The 14,047-nt window shown below is 44.0% G+C and overlaps 2 protein-coding genes across 6 annotated transcripts in view; both read right to left on the minus strand.

Moving 5' to 3' along the window:
* Window positions 1-9,359, minus strand: part of LOC144385320 (pleckstrin homology domain-containing family F member 2-like) — a 10,878-nt gene extending 1,519 nt beyond the window's left edge. For both annotated transcript variants that reach the window (XM_078085295.1, XM_078085293.1), the window contains exon 1: window positions 8,264-9,359. In XM_078085295.1, coding sequence (XP_077941421.1) covers window positions 8,264-8,513 — 250 coding nt within the window. In that variant the 5' untranslated portion in view covers window positions 8,514-9,359. The remainder of the gene's footprint in view (window positions 1-8,263) is intronic.
* Window positions 1-13,797, minus strand: part of pop4 (POP4 homolog, ribonuclease P/MRP subunit) — a 21,508-nt gene extending 7,711 nt beyond the window's left edge. Inside the window, exons 1-7 of one of the 4 annotated variants that reach the window (XM_040160629.2) lie at window positions 13,577-13,797; window positions 12,492-12,547; window positions 11,634-11,863; window positions 11,407-11,484; window positions 11,257-11,318; window positions 10,835-10,936; window positions 9,715-10,406 (exon numbers count right to left, since the gene is read on the minus strand). In XM_040160629.2, the coding sequence (XP_040016563.1) occupies window positions 10,270-10,406; window positions 10,835-10,936; window positions 11,257-11,318; window positions 11,407-11,484; window positions 11,634-11,863; window positions 12,492-12,547; window positions 13,577-13,583 (672 nt within the window). In that variant the 5' untranslated portion in view covers window positions 13,584-13,797 and the 3' untranslated portion in view covers window positions 9,715-10,269. Of the gene's footprint in view, window positions 1-9,714; window positions 10,407-10,834; window positions 10,937-11,256; window positions 11,319-11,406; window positions 11,485-11,633; window positions 11,864-12,491; window positions 12,850-13,576 lie in introns of those variants that run through there. The other 3 variants (XM_078085299.1, XM_078085297.1, XM_078085298.1) reach the window with 3 other exon arrangements.
* Window positions 13,798-14,047: the final 250 nt, after the last annotated feature.

A 14,047-nucleotide genomic window follows, 5' to 3' on the forward strand; every position in this document is an offset into this window, starting at 1 on the left:
TTCCTCAAACGGCCACTTTTAAAAAAGCTTCAATTTCCGTTGGACCCCCATGTAAAATTGTACGTTCTGAACAGCCGGATCACAAACGTATGGTGGCCCTGAAGCAGTGTGAATTTCGTGGATGAAAACTATGCCGAAATATTTATGATTAAATGTGACCAAAACTAATATGCATTTTTAATATGCAAGACTAAATCAAAAATAGCTGCCCAAATAACACTGCCCTGAAGTGCAAATCACGACGGCAAATAGGAAAACACAAGAGCAAATCATAAAGGGTAGGGCCTATCTAGCAGAGGACGGACCCTTCTGATTGGACAGACGGACTGACTGTGTTTTAACCGTCTTAATTCGAAGCCTTTCACCGGTGACTGAAAGTGACATTGAGCATTCAAATTACCATAACTCCTTAACTACTTGCGCAATAAACGAAATCCCAGATTTTAAAAGCTGAGAAATGCTGCTTTCTAGACATTACGGGAATCAAGAAATCAGTGGCGGGAGAGCCTGTGAGGGAGGGGTGGAAGCAGTGCTGTAGTGTTAAAATTAGAGGTGGGTAAACTCTGAATTTTGTGATCATACAGACCTCGACGCGATGCGAAGCAACGCAACACAAAGCGTTGCGACTCTGTTAGGCTGTCCTGGCTATATTGCATTATGTTATCAGTAAAAGTCATATACAATCAATGATAATGAATAAATGTGTTAGTAGTTTGTAGTTTATTAAATTTAAGAAAACAGTAAAGAAAAGTATGTCAACACAACAACACAATTGCAGATTAAGAACTATCTACTTTTTACAGTAGTGCCCAGAGGGCCTTCTTGTCCTCCACGTCAGTTCCTGCCTTGCACAGAGGAGCCATGAACCCCAGAACGCGTGTGCTTCTCGTGTGCCCCTCTGTGCTTCTCCTCTCTCTATTCGACCTGGTTTCTCCTCTCCCTGTGCTCTCTGCATCATTGCCTGTCCTCATATTCAAAAATATGTTGAATTTAAGAGTTAACCAGTTAAGCAGCCTGTCAATTACACTGACAACATAAGTTAAAGGAACACTCATGTACTATGTCATCATAAATAGCCTATACAGCATGTTTTTTTTCATATTGAGAACTGACTCCGTGTGTTTACACACCTCCTGGATCCTGATTGGTCGCTCCTGCAGCGGCAAGGCACTGATTGGATGCTCACAGACCGTAATACAGCGCAGATGAAAATGATTCAGACTACGGCGTTTATATGTTCAGCAATAGGAAACGTAGTCTTAGCTGTTTGAAAATTAAACCAAGTTTATTTCGGATTATTCCAACGGAAGAATACAAGGCGCAGGGAACTTGGAGGTGCGTGAACGCCACTTAGAGTTGCGTAAACACTATTAATAGGTGCTTAAACGCTATTTCCAAAATTCAAGAGGTGCGTAAACGGCGTTTACGTGCGTTTACCCTCCACTACAGCCCTGGGTGGAAGTGAGCCCAGCAGCCGAAAGTGACAGGAGAGATGGAGATGTCTTACAAGTGTCTTACAAGTATCCTACTAGTGTTTCACCAGTTTTGTTGTTACATTTAGGTGTTGTAAGTAAACGTAAGGGCGGCACGGTGGTGTGGTGGTTAGCACTGTCACCTCACAGCAAGAAGGTCCTGGGCTCAACTCTGCCCAGTGGCCTTTCTGTGTGGAGTCTGCATGTTCTCCCTGTGTCTGCGTGGGTTCCTCTCTGGGTTCTGCTCTGGGTACTCTGGCTTCCTCCCACAGTCCAAAGACATCCTCTGGGGATCAGGTAGATTGGTGACTCTAAATTGCCCGTAGGTGTGTGAATGTGAGTGTGAATGATTGTGTGTCTCTGTGTAGCCCTGCGATTGGCTGGCAACCAGTGCAGGGTGTACCCTGTCTCTCGCCCGAAGTTGGCTGGGATGGACTCCAGACTCCAGCCCCCCCCCCCTCTCTGCGACCCTGTGTGCAGGATAAGCAGTTTGAAAATTGATGAATGGAAGTTGAAATATTGGTATTGTTTGGGGTGTTTTACTCCACTACTCATTTCCTCCTATCATATAATTCCCCCCTTCCTTAAAACAGTCAGTCCATCTATCCATTCAGAAGGGTCCGTCCTCTGCTAGATAGGCCCTAACTTTTCCATAAGAAGTTAATGTCCTTGTGCTTTACGATTTGTTGAAGTGTTTTCATATTTGCTTCAATTGGATTTCTGATTTTGTCCTGATCTTGACCTGATTCAGCATACATCCATTTACTTACTGCTAGAGCAGCCTCTCGTACCTTATTGCTTTATTGAACAATAGTATATGTCACGACCTGGCTCTTTGGGCCATGACAAGATTGGAGTTACACTGGTTTCCGAGGTGTAACATTCTTTATTTAACACACAAAACAACAAAAAACCATAACCATTCCAGATGGGATGCGAATGTCAGTATTATCGGTAGTGTAGGATGTGCATGAGGGTAAAGTGTAAATGGTGGGTGTTGTCCAGGGCATTTAACCCAAAGGAAAACCGGATTCAACAGACGGCTGCCCTACCACACCGGACGTCTGCTGGAGAGAGAAGAGAGCGACAGACTCAATGAATGAACACAGGGCTTTCTAATCTCAGGGCACCTGGCCCAGGTGCCTTCAATCACCAAATCTCATTGGAAGGCTGCTGCCTCCACAGCAGGGGTCGTCACACCTCCCCCCTTAAGACGGGGTCCCGACAGGGATCACCGCAAACTCCAAAAACAACAACAAAAACATACTACCTTAGCACCCTCCACATTGAAACTAGCTCTGCTCTGCAACCAGGTACCTAAAAGAAGCATTTTAAGAGAGAGACGAGAACAAAGTGAAGAATGACAGGAGTTACATTTCATGATCACAATATTAACCCTGACCACTACAATTCAGACCATTGACAGTGTCACCCAATCCATCCCGCAGAACTGCCAAGGGACCACGCACTGTATGGCCAAAAACAAGGTCATTGGGACTAAACCCAGTGCTCTCCTGAACACCTTCTCGGGCTGACAACATCAGCCAAGGTAGTCCTTCCTCACAATCTCTCCCTTTCTCTGTGCAGTACGCATGCAACAAGGACTCAATGTCTGGTGAAAACGTTCAAATGCTCCCTGACTTTGCGCATGATAAGCAGACGCACGGTTATGAGTCACCTTCAACCGTTTCAACATCTGTCCAAACAAGTGCGATGTAAAGTTTGAACCTTGGTCGCTCTGAATCACACGCGTAACGCCAAAAATTGAAAAGAATTGTGTCAAGGCCTTCACTATTGATCTTGCAGAAATTGAACGCAAAGGATATACTGCAGAATATCTTGTTGTCTGGCACATCACAGACAGCAGAGAAGAACAACCAGACCTTGAGGTTGGTAAAGGCCCCACACAATCTATGATCAAATGCTCAAACAAAGTGAAAAACGTATCAGGATCCTTCTCATTAAATCTGGGCATTAAACGCAAATTAGCCTCAACATCGAACCCGAGACAGACAGACTCCGGGAAACCTTCCTCTGCCATAGTCTGCGAAAGCTTACAGTCACAAATCAAACTCAATTTATACTGCTGCAATTCCGGTTTCATTTTTTCTGTTTGCTGCCGAACCTTTTCGATTTGAATTTTCTGCTCAGTTTCCAAGTATAACCGGAACATCAGCAGCTCCTTCTGCTGCTCAAAAAAAAACCCGACAAGGAAGACAGACCAAACAGAACGCACCGTATTACCCCCCAAACGCACACAAACGAAGGCAACTTGCCCCGCGGAGTATTCCCCCTAACTGCCTAGTCCAAACTCTTACTAAACTCACCTAGTCTTCATGCAGCTTGCGGTGGGTAATTACGCACTGGAAACCAGCAGGTCCGAGAAGTCACCCACAAGTAGGCCACAACGCAGGATCCCACGGACGTGCTCCCGAGACAACCGTCCATAGACAGCTGACACTAACCACGTTGCCACAACACTACAAAAAAAAACTGACTCAACCCAAAGGGGAGACGCCACTATAACCTGACAGGGAAACTCCAAACACAGCGCATCAGGGCGGCAACACGTACTTTCTCTTTGGACCACGCGCAATCGACTTCAACGAACTACAACGAACCAGAGCTACAACGGACCAACGAACTACAACGAACCAGAGCTACAACTACAACGGACCAAAGAACTACAACGGACCAACGAACCAGAGCTACAACGAACCAGAGCTACAACTACAACGGACCAAAGAACTACAATACCAACGAACCAGAGCAAAACCTTCAAAATCCAGCATGACTCCCAAACTTTCCGCAACAGAGACAACCTGGCGATCACCACCAAACCAAACGCGCACCAACCGCTCACAGCTGATCCACACAAAAACACGCGTCACACGAAATCTACACACTTGATCATCAAACAAATCACTGACCAGAATTGGACGAGCCCCCATTTGTCACGACCTGGCTCTTTGGGCCATGACAAGATTGGAGTTACACTGGTTTCCGAGGTGTAACATTCTTTATTTAACACACAAAACAACAAAAAACCATAACCATTCCAGATGGGATGCGAATGTCAGTATTATCGGTAGTGTAGGATGTGCATGAGGGTAAAGTGTAAATGGTGGGTGTTGTCCAGGGCATTTAACCCAAAGGAAAACCGGATTCAACAGACGGCTGCCCTACCACACCGGACGTCTGCTGGAGAGAGAAGAGAGCGACAGACTCAATGAATGAACACAGGGCTTTCTAATCTCAGGGCACCTGGCCCAGGTGCCTTCAATCACCAAATCTCATTGGAAGGCTGCTGCCTCCACAGCAGGGGTCGTCACAAAGTGCTATCAATATTATGTTTCTGAAGACATTTAGAAAACTATAATTCCATCAAGCCAACGTTCATGTAATGGGGCTATGGTCAGATCATGGACTACTTGTGTTGTGGCTAAAATGTCTGCAGCTAACGCTAGTTAGGGACCTAACGTTGGCTATTGTTAAGTAACGTGGTGCACATTTCCTACCTTAACCGGTGTGGAGGGAATTAAGTTTGCCCCTCGCATGCTCCTGAATTTTAGTTGGGCTAACAGAATGCCCAACGGGCAAACTATTATATTTAAGTCTCGGAATGTCATTTTTTTGTGTGCAACTAACGATTAATTAAGGGACATGAGGACCGTCATCGAGACTCGAGACACTGCAGCCGGACGTCATCTTCAAAGATATTTCTTTGTAAGATATAATGTCTGGTTAGCTGCTTGCATATGCTTGTATAAATAAATATTTATCCATCCATCGTCAAACCGCTTATCCTGCACACAGGGTCGCGGGGGGGCTGGAGTCCATCCCAGCCAACTTTGGGCGATAGACAGGGTACATCCTGGATTGGTCGCCAATCACAGGGCTACACAGAGACATACAACCATTCACACTCACACACCTACGGGCAATTTAAAGTCCCCAATTAACCTGATCCGCAGAGCATGTCTTTGGACTGTGGGAGGAAGCCGGAGAACCCGGAGAGAACCCACACAGACACTGGGAGAACATGCAGACTCCACACAGAAAGGCCACTGGGCGGAATCGAACCCAGGACCTTCTTGCTGTGAGGCAACAGTGCTAACCATAATAACTGTATCATACAGTTAAATTTCCATCCCTTGCTTGTAAATTAATGGCCAATGTCAGGAATAAAACTAATAAAATAAAAGGAAAACCTGTCAATTTACAATATTAGCAGACTACCGTAATTCAACTGCATGTTACATATATTTTATGAAGTGATGGAAATACACATACAAATGCAGTGAATCACAATCCATCTACATCTGTTGTAGGTTAATGTATGGAAGCCTATTTAAGCCACTGAAAAACAGGTCCTGTAAGTCATCATAATGAGATTCAGTAGCCGGAATGTAAAGATTATAAATATTTGTATTATTCAAAGTGTTCATTGCCTAAAAGAGATTTGAGTGTTAATTGTGACCGACTGCTCCTTAACGTGACATCAGACGCGTAATCTCAGTTCATCCAGAATACCGGTCAGTGCAGTTCAACATGGGAGGAGTCTCTCATTGCCTCGTCTCTCCAAGTAACGTTGGTAAGTGTTATTTGCCTAGCATGATTAACATTCTCCTTCCTTACATCTTGTTGTCTTCCTCAATTTTGTAATATTGATATTTTACCAATGACAGTGTTTCTAAATATTTTATTTTGGTTTGTTTTACAGAGGCACTGGATTAAGGACGCCAGCCGTTTGCTGCGGTCAATTGAAAGTGTTCCAAAGCGTATTGTTGCAGTTAGTTTACCATGTTCCTAATGATTTCATGATTCATTTTTTTATTATTGTATACATGCGGCATATTTAATGTTTTGTTCTTGGTTGCAAATGTCTAATATTTTTTTCTTAAAGAGATCTAATAAACTCCAACCACTATGACCGAAATGAGTTTGGTTGTCTGTCTTTAATTTGTGGGGAATTAAATGCAAAAGTATACGGTTATAAGTAAACGGTAACATTCTGGTATTTATAACACAAAAACAGTAATCGTATGGTAATAAACTGTAATCTAATATACAACAACATACTGTAAAATATGGTAGGGCACTGTAAATAAAACAGTAAGTTACTAGCGTCAACCGCCAGTAAATTGCAGTTAATTCACAGTAAAATTAGTTCAAGGTAACAGATAAAAGTTAACGGTAACAAACAGTAAACAGTAAATCAAATTTACGGTAACATAGTGTAAAAACCATTTACGGTATTATACCGTAAAATAACGGTAAATTCTTGGCGTCCCTGCTGCCTGTAAAATCCTATTAATTTACGATGACATTTTTTAGAGCGTAGATACACCCTTCGTCTCCTTCTCACTCAGAAGGCAGCGCAGGTACTGATTCAGGCTCTTGTCATCTCCCGCCTGGACTACTGCAACTCCCTCCTGGCTGGTCTCCCTGCCACCGCCATTCGACCTTTGCAGCTCATCCAGAATGCAGCAGCTCGACTGGTCTTCAACCTTCCGAAATTCTCCCACACTACTCCACTCCTCCGCTCTCTTCACTGGCTACCGGTGGCTGCCCGCATCCAGTTCAAAACACTGGTGCTCACGTACCATGCTGTGAATGGAACGGGTTCCAGCTTACATCCAGGACATGGTGAAACCCTACATCCCAACCCGCACTCTCCGCTCTGCATCTGCAAAACTTCTTGTCCCTCCCTCACTGAGAGCAAAACACTCGACTAGATCACAACTCTTTGCTGTCCTTGCTCCGAAATGGTGGAACGGGCTCTCTGAAGACACCAGGACCGCAGAGAACCTTCACATCTTCCGCCACAAAATAAAGACACACCTCTTCAGACTCTTCCTCGACTAAAAGACTAACAAATTGTAGCATTTAAATTGTACTTATAACCCCACTCATCTATAGCAAATTGTAAATTGGCTTATTTGAGAAAATTGCACTTTCGTGTTTCTTGCTCTTAGTTGGTACCCCTATGACTGAATGCACTTATTGTAAGTCGCGTTGGATCAAAGCTACATTATATTATTGTGAATATTCTGTTTAACTCCACTGAATGTTGTTTAAATACAGTTTTGAAGTTGTAAGATATCTGCATGTTATAATGTATAAAATATTTATTTGAATGCGAGAAATAAATATGACTTTTGCAACAAGGAACAGTCATTTGAAACGATGCATATTTTTAAGTAAAATTTACTAGGAACTAGTGACATTTCCTTCTAACTCAAAAAAGAGTTGAAATAAGTAGTTAGACCAAGTGAATAGAATGCATGATAATGAGTTGTTTCTTTTAAACTAACGTTGCTAAGTTGGATAAACATGTACTATACAGTCATGTGAACTTACGGAGAGCAATCGATGGCTAAATTAAACAAAAAATGATTTGTACCAAATTGTAAATCCAATTTGACTACTCAAAAGTGTAAGGCAGCAATTGAACATTTGTTTTTAAGTTGAACACCCATGATTTATTTTACAGTGTATTCAAGCCCCAGAGCTTTTGGAGTGCAGAAAAAAAACTCTGAAATATGATTTGATTGCGGTTCCCACTCAAAATGTAATGCAATACCAGCCTTGTGTAACCATATCTTCACTTATTATAACTTTTAAGTAACTTAAGCTTATGTAGATGGTTGTTGTTTTTGGCAATCTAATAAAATAGATCAATTTGCACCTGTTAACAGCCTACATTTCAACCGGATTCTACCAGCAGCCCCCCTTCATGTCTATGCCCCCCTCCCTGTTTGGAGATGCCTGATGTCCGTGTGGCTCACCCAGGGGGATGATCATCTGCTTCTTGTGCCAGCGGCCGATGATGCTGCCGTACACCAGCAGGTCGTTGAACAGGAAGAACCTTCTGGGCTGTGGCCCCTTGCGGGTCATCTTCACCAGCCGACCCTCTCCCAGCAGAAACCGACCCGGTTCGTACAGCGGCTTCCCCGACGGCCCGAACGAGTTCTCCACGGCGCGGATCCGCTCGCGGTTGTTCTGCGTAAACAAGAACCATTTCCCATCCGTATCCATTTGTGTTCAGGTGACAAGTCAGCACGAGCCGTTCGTTAGTGCGTTGTTGTTGTTGTTGTTGTTGTTGCGCATAAAGTCCCGCTGCTGAGACGCTGTCCTGGGATCGTGCAGTCTGCGGCGCACGGGCGCTTCTTTTATGTGCTGGTGACGTGGGAGTCGCCCAAGGGAGTTGGAGCTTTAGACAAACCCATGTGAGCAGAGAAGGCGTCACCAATCTATTTCCCTCCCAGGAAAGTTATTCATGGAAATATCCACCTCAGGTTTTCAACCATCACCGACTTTTATTTAAAATTCACTTTATATGAATTTCAGACAATAGTTGCATTATAAATATTTATATTATATTGATTAATAATAACTGTTTGGTGGACACAACATACAGTATATCATTATATTGTTAAGCGGCAACCAAAACAGAAAAGTCAATAAAATGTTATAGGATAGAATCAGTATGTCATGAAACAGCGTGCTCTCGCACAGGTTTACACTATTTACTGTAAGAGAGTTGATCTTGGCTCTGCAAAGAGTGTGTCCTGACATGTGCACTAATGTGACGCATTAGTTATAGGACACTCTGAACCAGGTCAGTGGTGCCAATATCTAGTTGGACAGAAAACAAAAAACTAACAAGGCCTTCTGGGACGCAGCCAAGAATGTGCAAGAGGCAAACGTGCAGTCAGTAGGTTGTGCTTAACCAGCAGCAGGTGGATGACATCAGAAGAATGTAGACCAACGGCAATTTACGGCCTACAAAAGAGTGCAGTACATGGTGTCATCTAGTTCACTCTGTCCTTTCTGTACAGCTTAAGTACCAAATAATAATGCAACTAAATACTGCCGTCAAACCTGCGGTTGCCGACACGAGGAAACAATTGAGGCTTGAATCAGACCAATGACGAGAGCTACTTCGATTCCTTTGCTCCATTACATTACATGTCATTTAGCTGACGCTTTTATCCAAAGTGCATTTCAACCATAAAGATACAAGACCCAGAAGAACGAGGGAAATTTCATCAAATAATAATATTTACAACTTGCTACAGATGAGAGCCATTATAAGTAAAGTACAAGTTTAAGTACATTGTGAGTCGACTACTGTAAAACCGCACAGAGAGCAACAGAGAGGCTTTAAGTTTAATCAGGGCAGCGCATGAGAGCTGCGTTAACAGTGACAGCTGTTTGACGCTTAAGAGTTGACAAGTTGTGGAGAGACTTTTATTTGAAGAATATTCATGTTTATTTCTATTAAAATGTTAATAAACAAATGCAAATAAAAGTATCACACACTTGCATTTCATTTTTTTATCCCAACAATATGAAGCAGCCGTGCAAAGGCCTGAGATGTTATAATCTAAAAAGATCAAAAAGTGTGCATTTCATCTCAAAACAACAACAATAAATACAACAGGAAGCGGGACTAGAGTAGCCTGCTGTGAGGTTAACGTGTCGTACAACAGAGTGAGACGTCCCCTCCTGAGGTGATCGCCTCACGTACAGCTCAGGTTCCTGATAGAATCCCGAGGTTTGTCCTCTGAGTGGACAGAGCTGCTCACCCAGAGGACACAACACAAGTTCACTGTGTGAACAGCGCTCCCCATGACAGGTAAACCTTTTCGCCTTCATAATAAAGCGCCACCTAGTTGTCACCAAGTCTTTGGTGTCAACAGAACAGAACAATGTTTCTCCAGATGTGGATTTAGAGGGCAGGAGATGACCTGCATGGATCTGCCACACATTGGTCACATGTGGCGACGCCTCACAGGTCGATGGTTCCTCTCGCTTTGAACTTCTTGGCCGAGCGCTCGCTGGCTCGGTGCTCGAACTTGCTGCCATAGATGTGCGAGACGAAGCCGTTGATCTCCACCGCGAACACGCTGTTCCTCTTCGGGATCACTGAACAGAGAGCACGGTGTCAAAGCGCAGAATATCGTTGGAAAAAAAAATTGACACAGCAATTCAAAGTAGTATTTTACTAAAGTTGAATGAACTTTTCCACCAGTGTTTTTAAAAAGGCTCTTTATACAATATTCAGAGAATTAATATAGTGGCAAACAACCATTTTTCTATGTGAAATGTATAGTGGAGTCAAAGTCTACCTGAGGCCATTGTGAAAAGTGCTCGTAACAGTGAATAAAAACGTGCAGGTCTGTGTTTTGACAGTCAGATAAGGCCATCTCTGCCCTCAGATGATGCCACCTCCCCTCTGTACAGCTTTGATGCTCGTCGTACCACCGTGTGAAGGTCATGGCCAGGTGACAGTCTCGGACTGTTTAGACAAAGTGGACACGGCGCCACCCGTTGGGTTGTGGACGGCGTCTTACCTTTCAGCTTGTCTTCTTTGGTGATGATTTTGAAGATGTGCTTGAACTCTTGGACGAGAATCCCTGTGGCGCCGACGTACGATGGGCATTTAGAGCGGACCACTACGAGAGAGAGAGATAAGAAACGCATCTGGTACTTTAATCCATCAACATGATGGCAGCAGCGTCTTACTCAAATGGTTAATAACGTGATTGATGCATGGGAAAGAAGAAAAAAGATAATTACACTGTACTGGTGATCGGAAACATCAAGCTTTGTGCCGATCTACTTGTTTTCACTAGCAAAGCGGTTCCAGTACTTGAATTTCAATGTCTACTAATTTTCTATGAAGTAAGTGACATCTGGAAGGATGTGGGCTTTACACACATTACAAACTACAATATCTGCCCACTGTTGTTTTTACAAGCACCTCCATATGTACCTGTGAGGATGGCACCGTGGAAATCTGCCTTCAGAAGCTTCTGCTGCACAAACTGCGGACTGCTGTAAAAACCACAACACGGCGTAAAGGCTTCGGACATCGCTTCAAAAAACGCCGGCAGAACGGGGCAGAGTTTACGCAGTGATTTACCACGTTGGTGTCAGTCCATTGCACAGGTCGATGACGTACTGTCTCCACAGCTCATGCAGGGGCAGGAAAAGCTCGTATCTGCAACGATAACGAAAAAGACGCTGATGCTGGGAAGAGGAGAGGGACAAGGTAAACAACTGCATGTGCATTGATGTCAACAACAGTCGTGCCCCCCCCCCCCCCCCCCCCCCCATTGGGCCCCTCGTCCTTCAGCAGGCGCCACCAACCTCTGGTGCTCAGGCTTGAGGTGGAAGACCTTCATCGCCCTCTTCTGCCGAGCGTTCAGTCCTTTGGCTCTCTTGCTCTTCCTCTTGGACTTGTCCTTCTTGGGCCGGCAGAAGTCCAGAATCACCGCTTTGTGAGTGAGCAGCGTCCTGGGGTCCAATCTAGAGTCCTGCCGCATGTGGCTGTTGAGGAAGGCCCGGGTGAAGGCCCCGGCTTTAGAGTCGCCCTGGGACTGGAAGGGAGAGTGTGACACAGCGACAGTGACAGAGATGAGACAATGTAATAGAAAATGTAAATTTGATTTGTTTCTCTTTCCCCCAATGGGGGAGGAAATGTCTACTTTGGCTGATAAAAGCTACTCAGAAAAGATAGTTCAAACTATTTTGTAAAAAAAAAAAAGAAATCAATGCGTATGAGCATGTGATATGAAATGATCTCCTGGCAGTTCTGTACTTCTGTCAACCAAAGCGCCGTTTCCAGCCATCCAAAAGTCATCACTTCATCATCAGAACTTCTTTTGTGGGAAATTGTCATAATTAATATATGAATGCTTTAGTTCAGGCTTGTTAATGCTCCATTAAATGGGCCTGTTGTTTTTCTTGCTGCTTTTTAAATTAAAAAGATATTAATTTGACTATTGTTGCATTGTCATTGACTTAATGAAGGTAGGCAGCAAATCAATCATATTTTTAAAAAGTGGAAAGAAGCATTTTGGTTTTTGTGTAATGAAAAATGTACAAAAACAATGAAATCAATATCAATAGTTATGATTTTTTGTAGGAAAGTCTTTGCACGGACAGATGACACTTGTGGAATACACATTTCATAGTACAGCGTTTGACAAGGTGGTATCGACTCACCTCCACACCGAGAACCTTCACCAGGTCCCGAGGGATCCCGACTCGAATGAGCGAGTCTGTTGAACAGGTCAAACAAAACCAGTTACACACTGGACCACAAAGCACCAGGGGTTGTTGGCTCTCTGCCATCAGATCATACTTTCTGCAGCAAATTGAAAAGCTCCTTAGGAAAAGCCATTGGTGTGTGAGGACCCTGATGAGGAAGAAACAGAATAAAAGAGGGAAACCTGTCATCCGATCCCGGTTGATTTCATCAGTCTGGAGAATCTCAGACTGCGACTAAAAAAACTTCACCAAAGTTGTCCCCAAGATTTGGGCAGGATCTTTATCTGTGTCCTCAGAGTTTGATATAACTTTAAACACTTGGAAGTCTAAATGTGAGGGATGGTTATCAAATTCTATTTGGATTAGTTGTTTTTAGGGCAGGGACTTCCCTCTGGCACCGGCAAAAAAACCACACCAAGTATCCAACAACGTGTACACAGTCCAACTCTCAGCTATCGGTACATGTCGTTCAATCTTTAATTGTTTAGCCTCAAGGGAAAACATTCCAAGGTGTGTGTGTGTGTGTTGACACACATACACACACTACACAGACCTGTCTGACGTGTATTACTGACTAATATTACATTCTGTGCAGTCAAACTGAGAAAGTACAGACTGACACACTGACCGATGACACACTGACCGATGACCCAGAACAAATCTGACAGTTCAGACAGGATGACGTCATTTGGGAGAACAATCTGCTTCCTCTGTACAGAAAGATGCAACGCTTCATTGCCTGCCGTCGTGACGTCACCCGTGGGTTTTGTGGACTAACGTTTGTATTTTAAATGCAGGCTTTTTTCATAAATGAAAATGTTTCTGAATTGCAGCACTGATTTAATTCCATGCCGTTGACTGGGACCCCTTAACGTCACAAGGAGCGCGTGGTAACAGCGAAGGAGACGATGATTAAACACGTCACGTTAGCTGGATCGGAAACGAGGCTTCACGTGAGTCGGTCGGTTTTGTGTGTAGTCACGTTACGTTACGTCTACTTTAACCAGACACTTTACTCTCTTCCCTGAAACTGGACTTACCCTCCATGTCCGCTTATTCGCAGACTTCACGTTGAGGAACTGAACACTTTCCAATAGACTTAAAAACCGTGGCAAACGAGTTTTTCGATTATAAAACGAGGTCACTTCCGCTTTCTTCTTCTTCTGCGCACGTGCCGGCAGACTCTCGGCCGCGAGGCGCAGTGGAGCCCTCTGCAGGCCGCGCAGCGCATCACAGACCTTTCTAATTAGCAGCTGTACATTTACGACACTACATTGCATTACATTACATTACAGGTCATTTAGCTGACGCTTTTATCCAAAGCGACTTACATTACACTTTAAACCCATGGCTTTTGTTTACATCTTTTCCCGGGGAGCAATTAGGGGTTCGGTGTCTTGCTCAGGGACACTTCGACTTGAGACATGGGGCAGCCGGAACTCGAACCACCAACCCTGCGGTTCCCAGTGCACCCTAGTGACTAGACTTTTCAAAAAAAAGGGGACGGATTC

The sequence above is a fragment of the Gasterosteus aculeatus genome, chromosome 12, assembly GCF_964276395.1.
Source record: "Gasterosteus aculeatus chromosome 12, fGasAcu3.hap1.1, whole genome shotgun sequence".
NCBI classification, from domain to species: Eukaryota; Metazoa; Chordata; class Actinopteri; order Perciformes; family Gasterosteidae; genus Gasterosteus; species Gasterosteus aculeatus.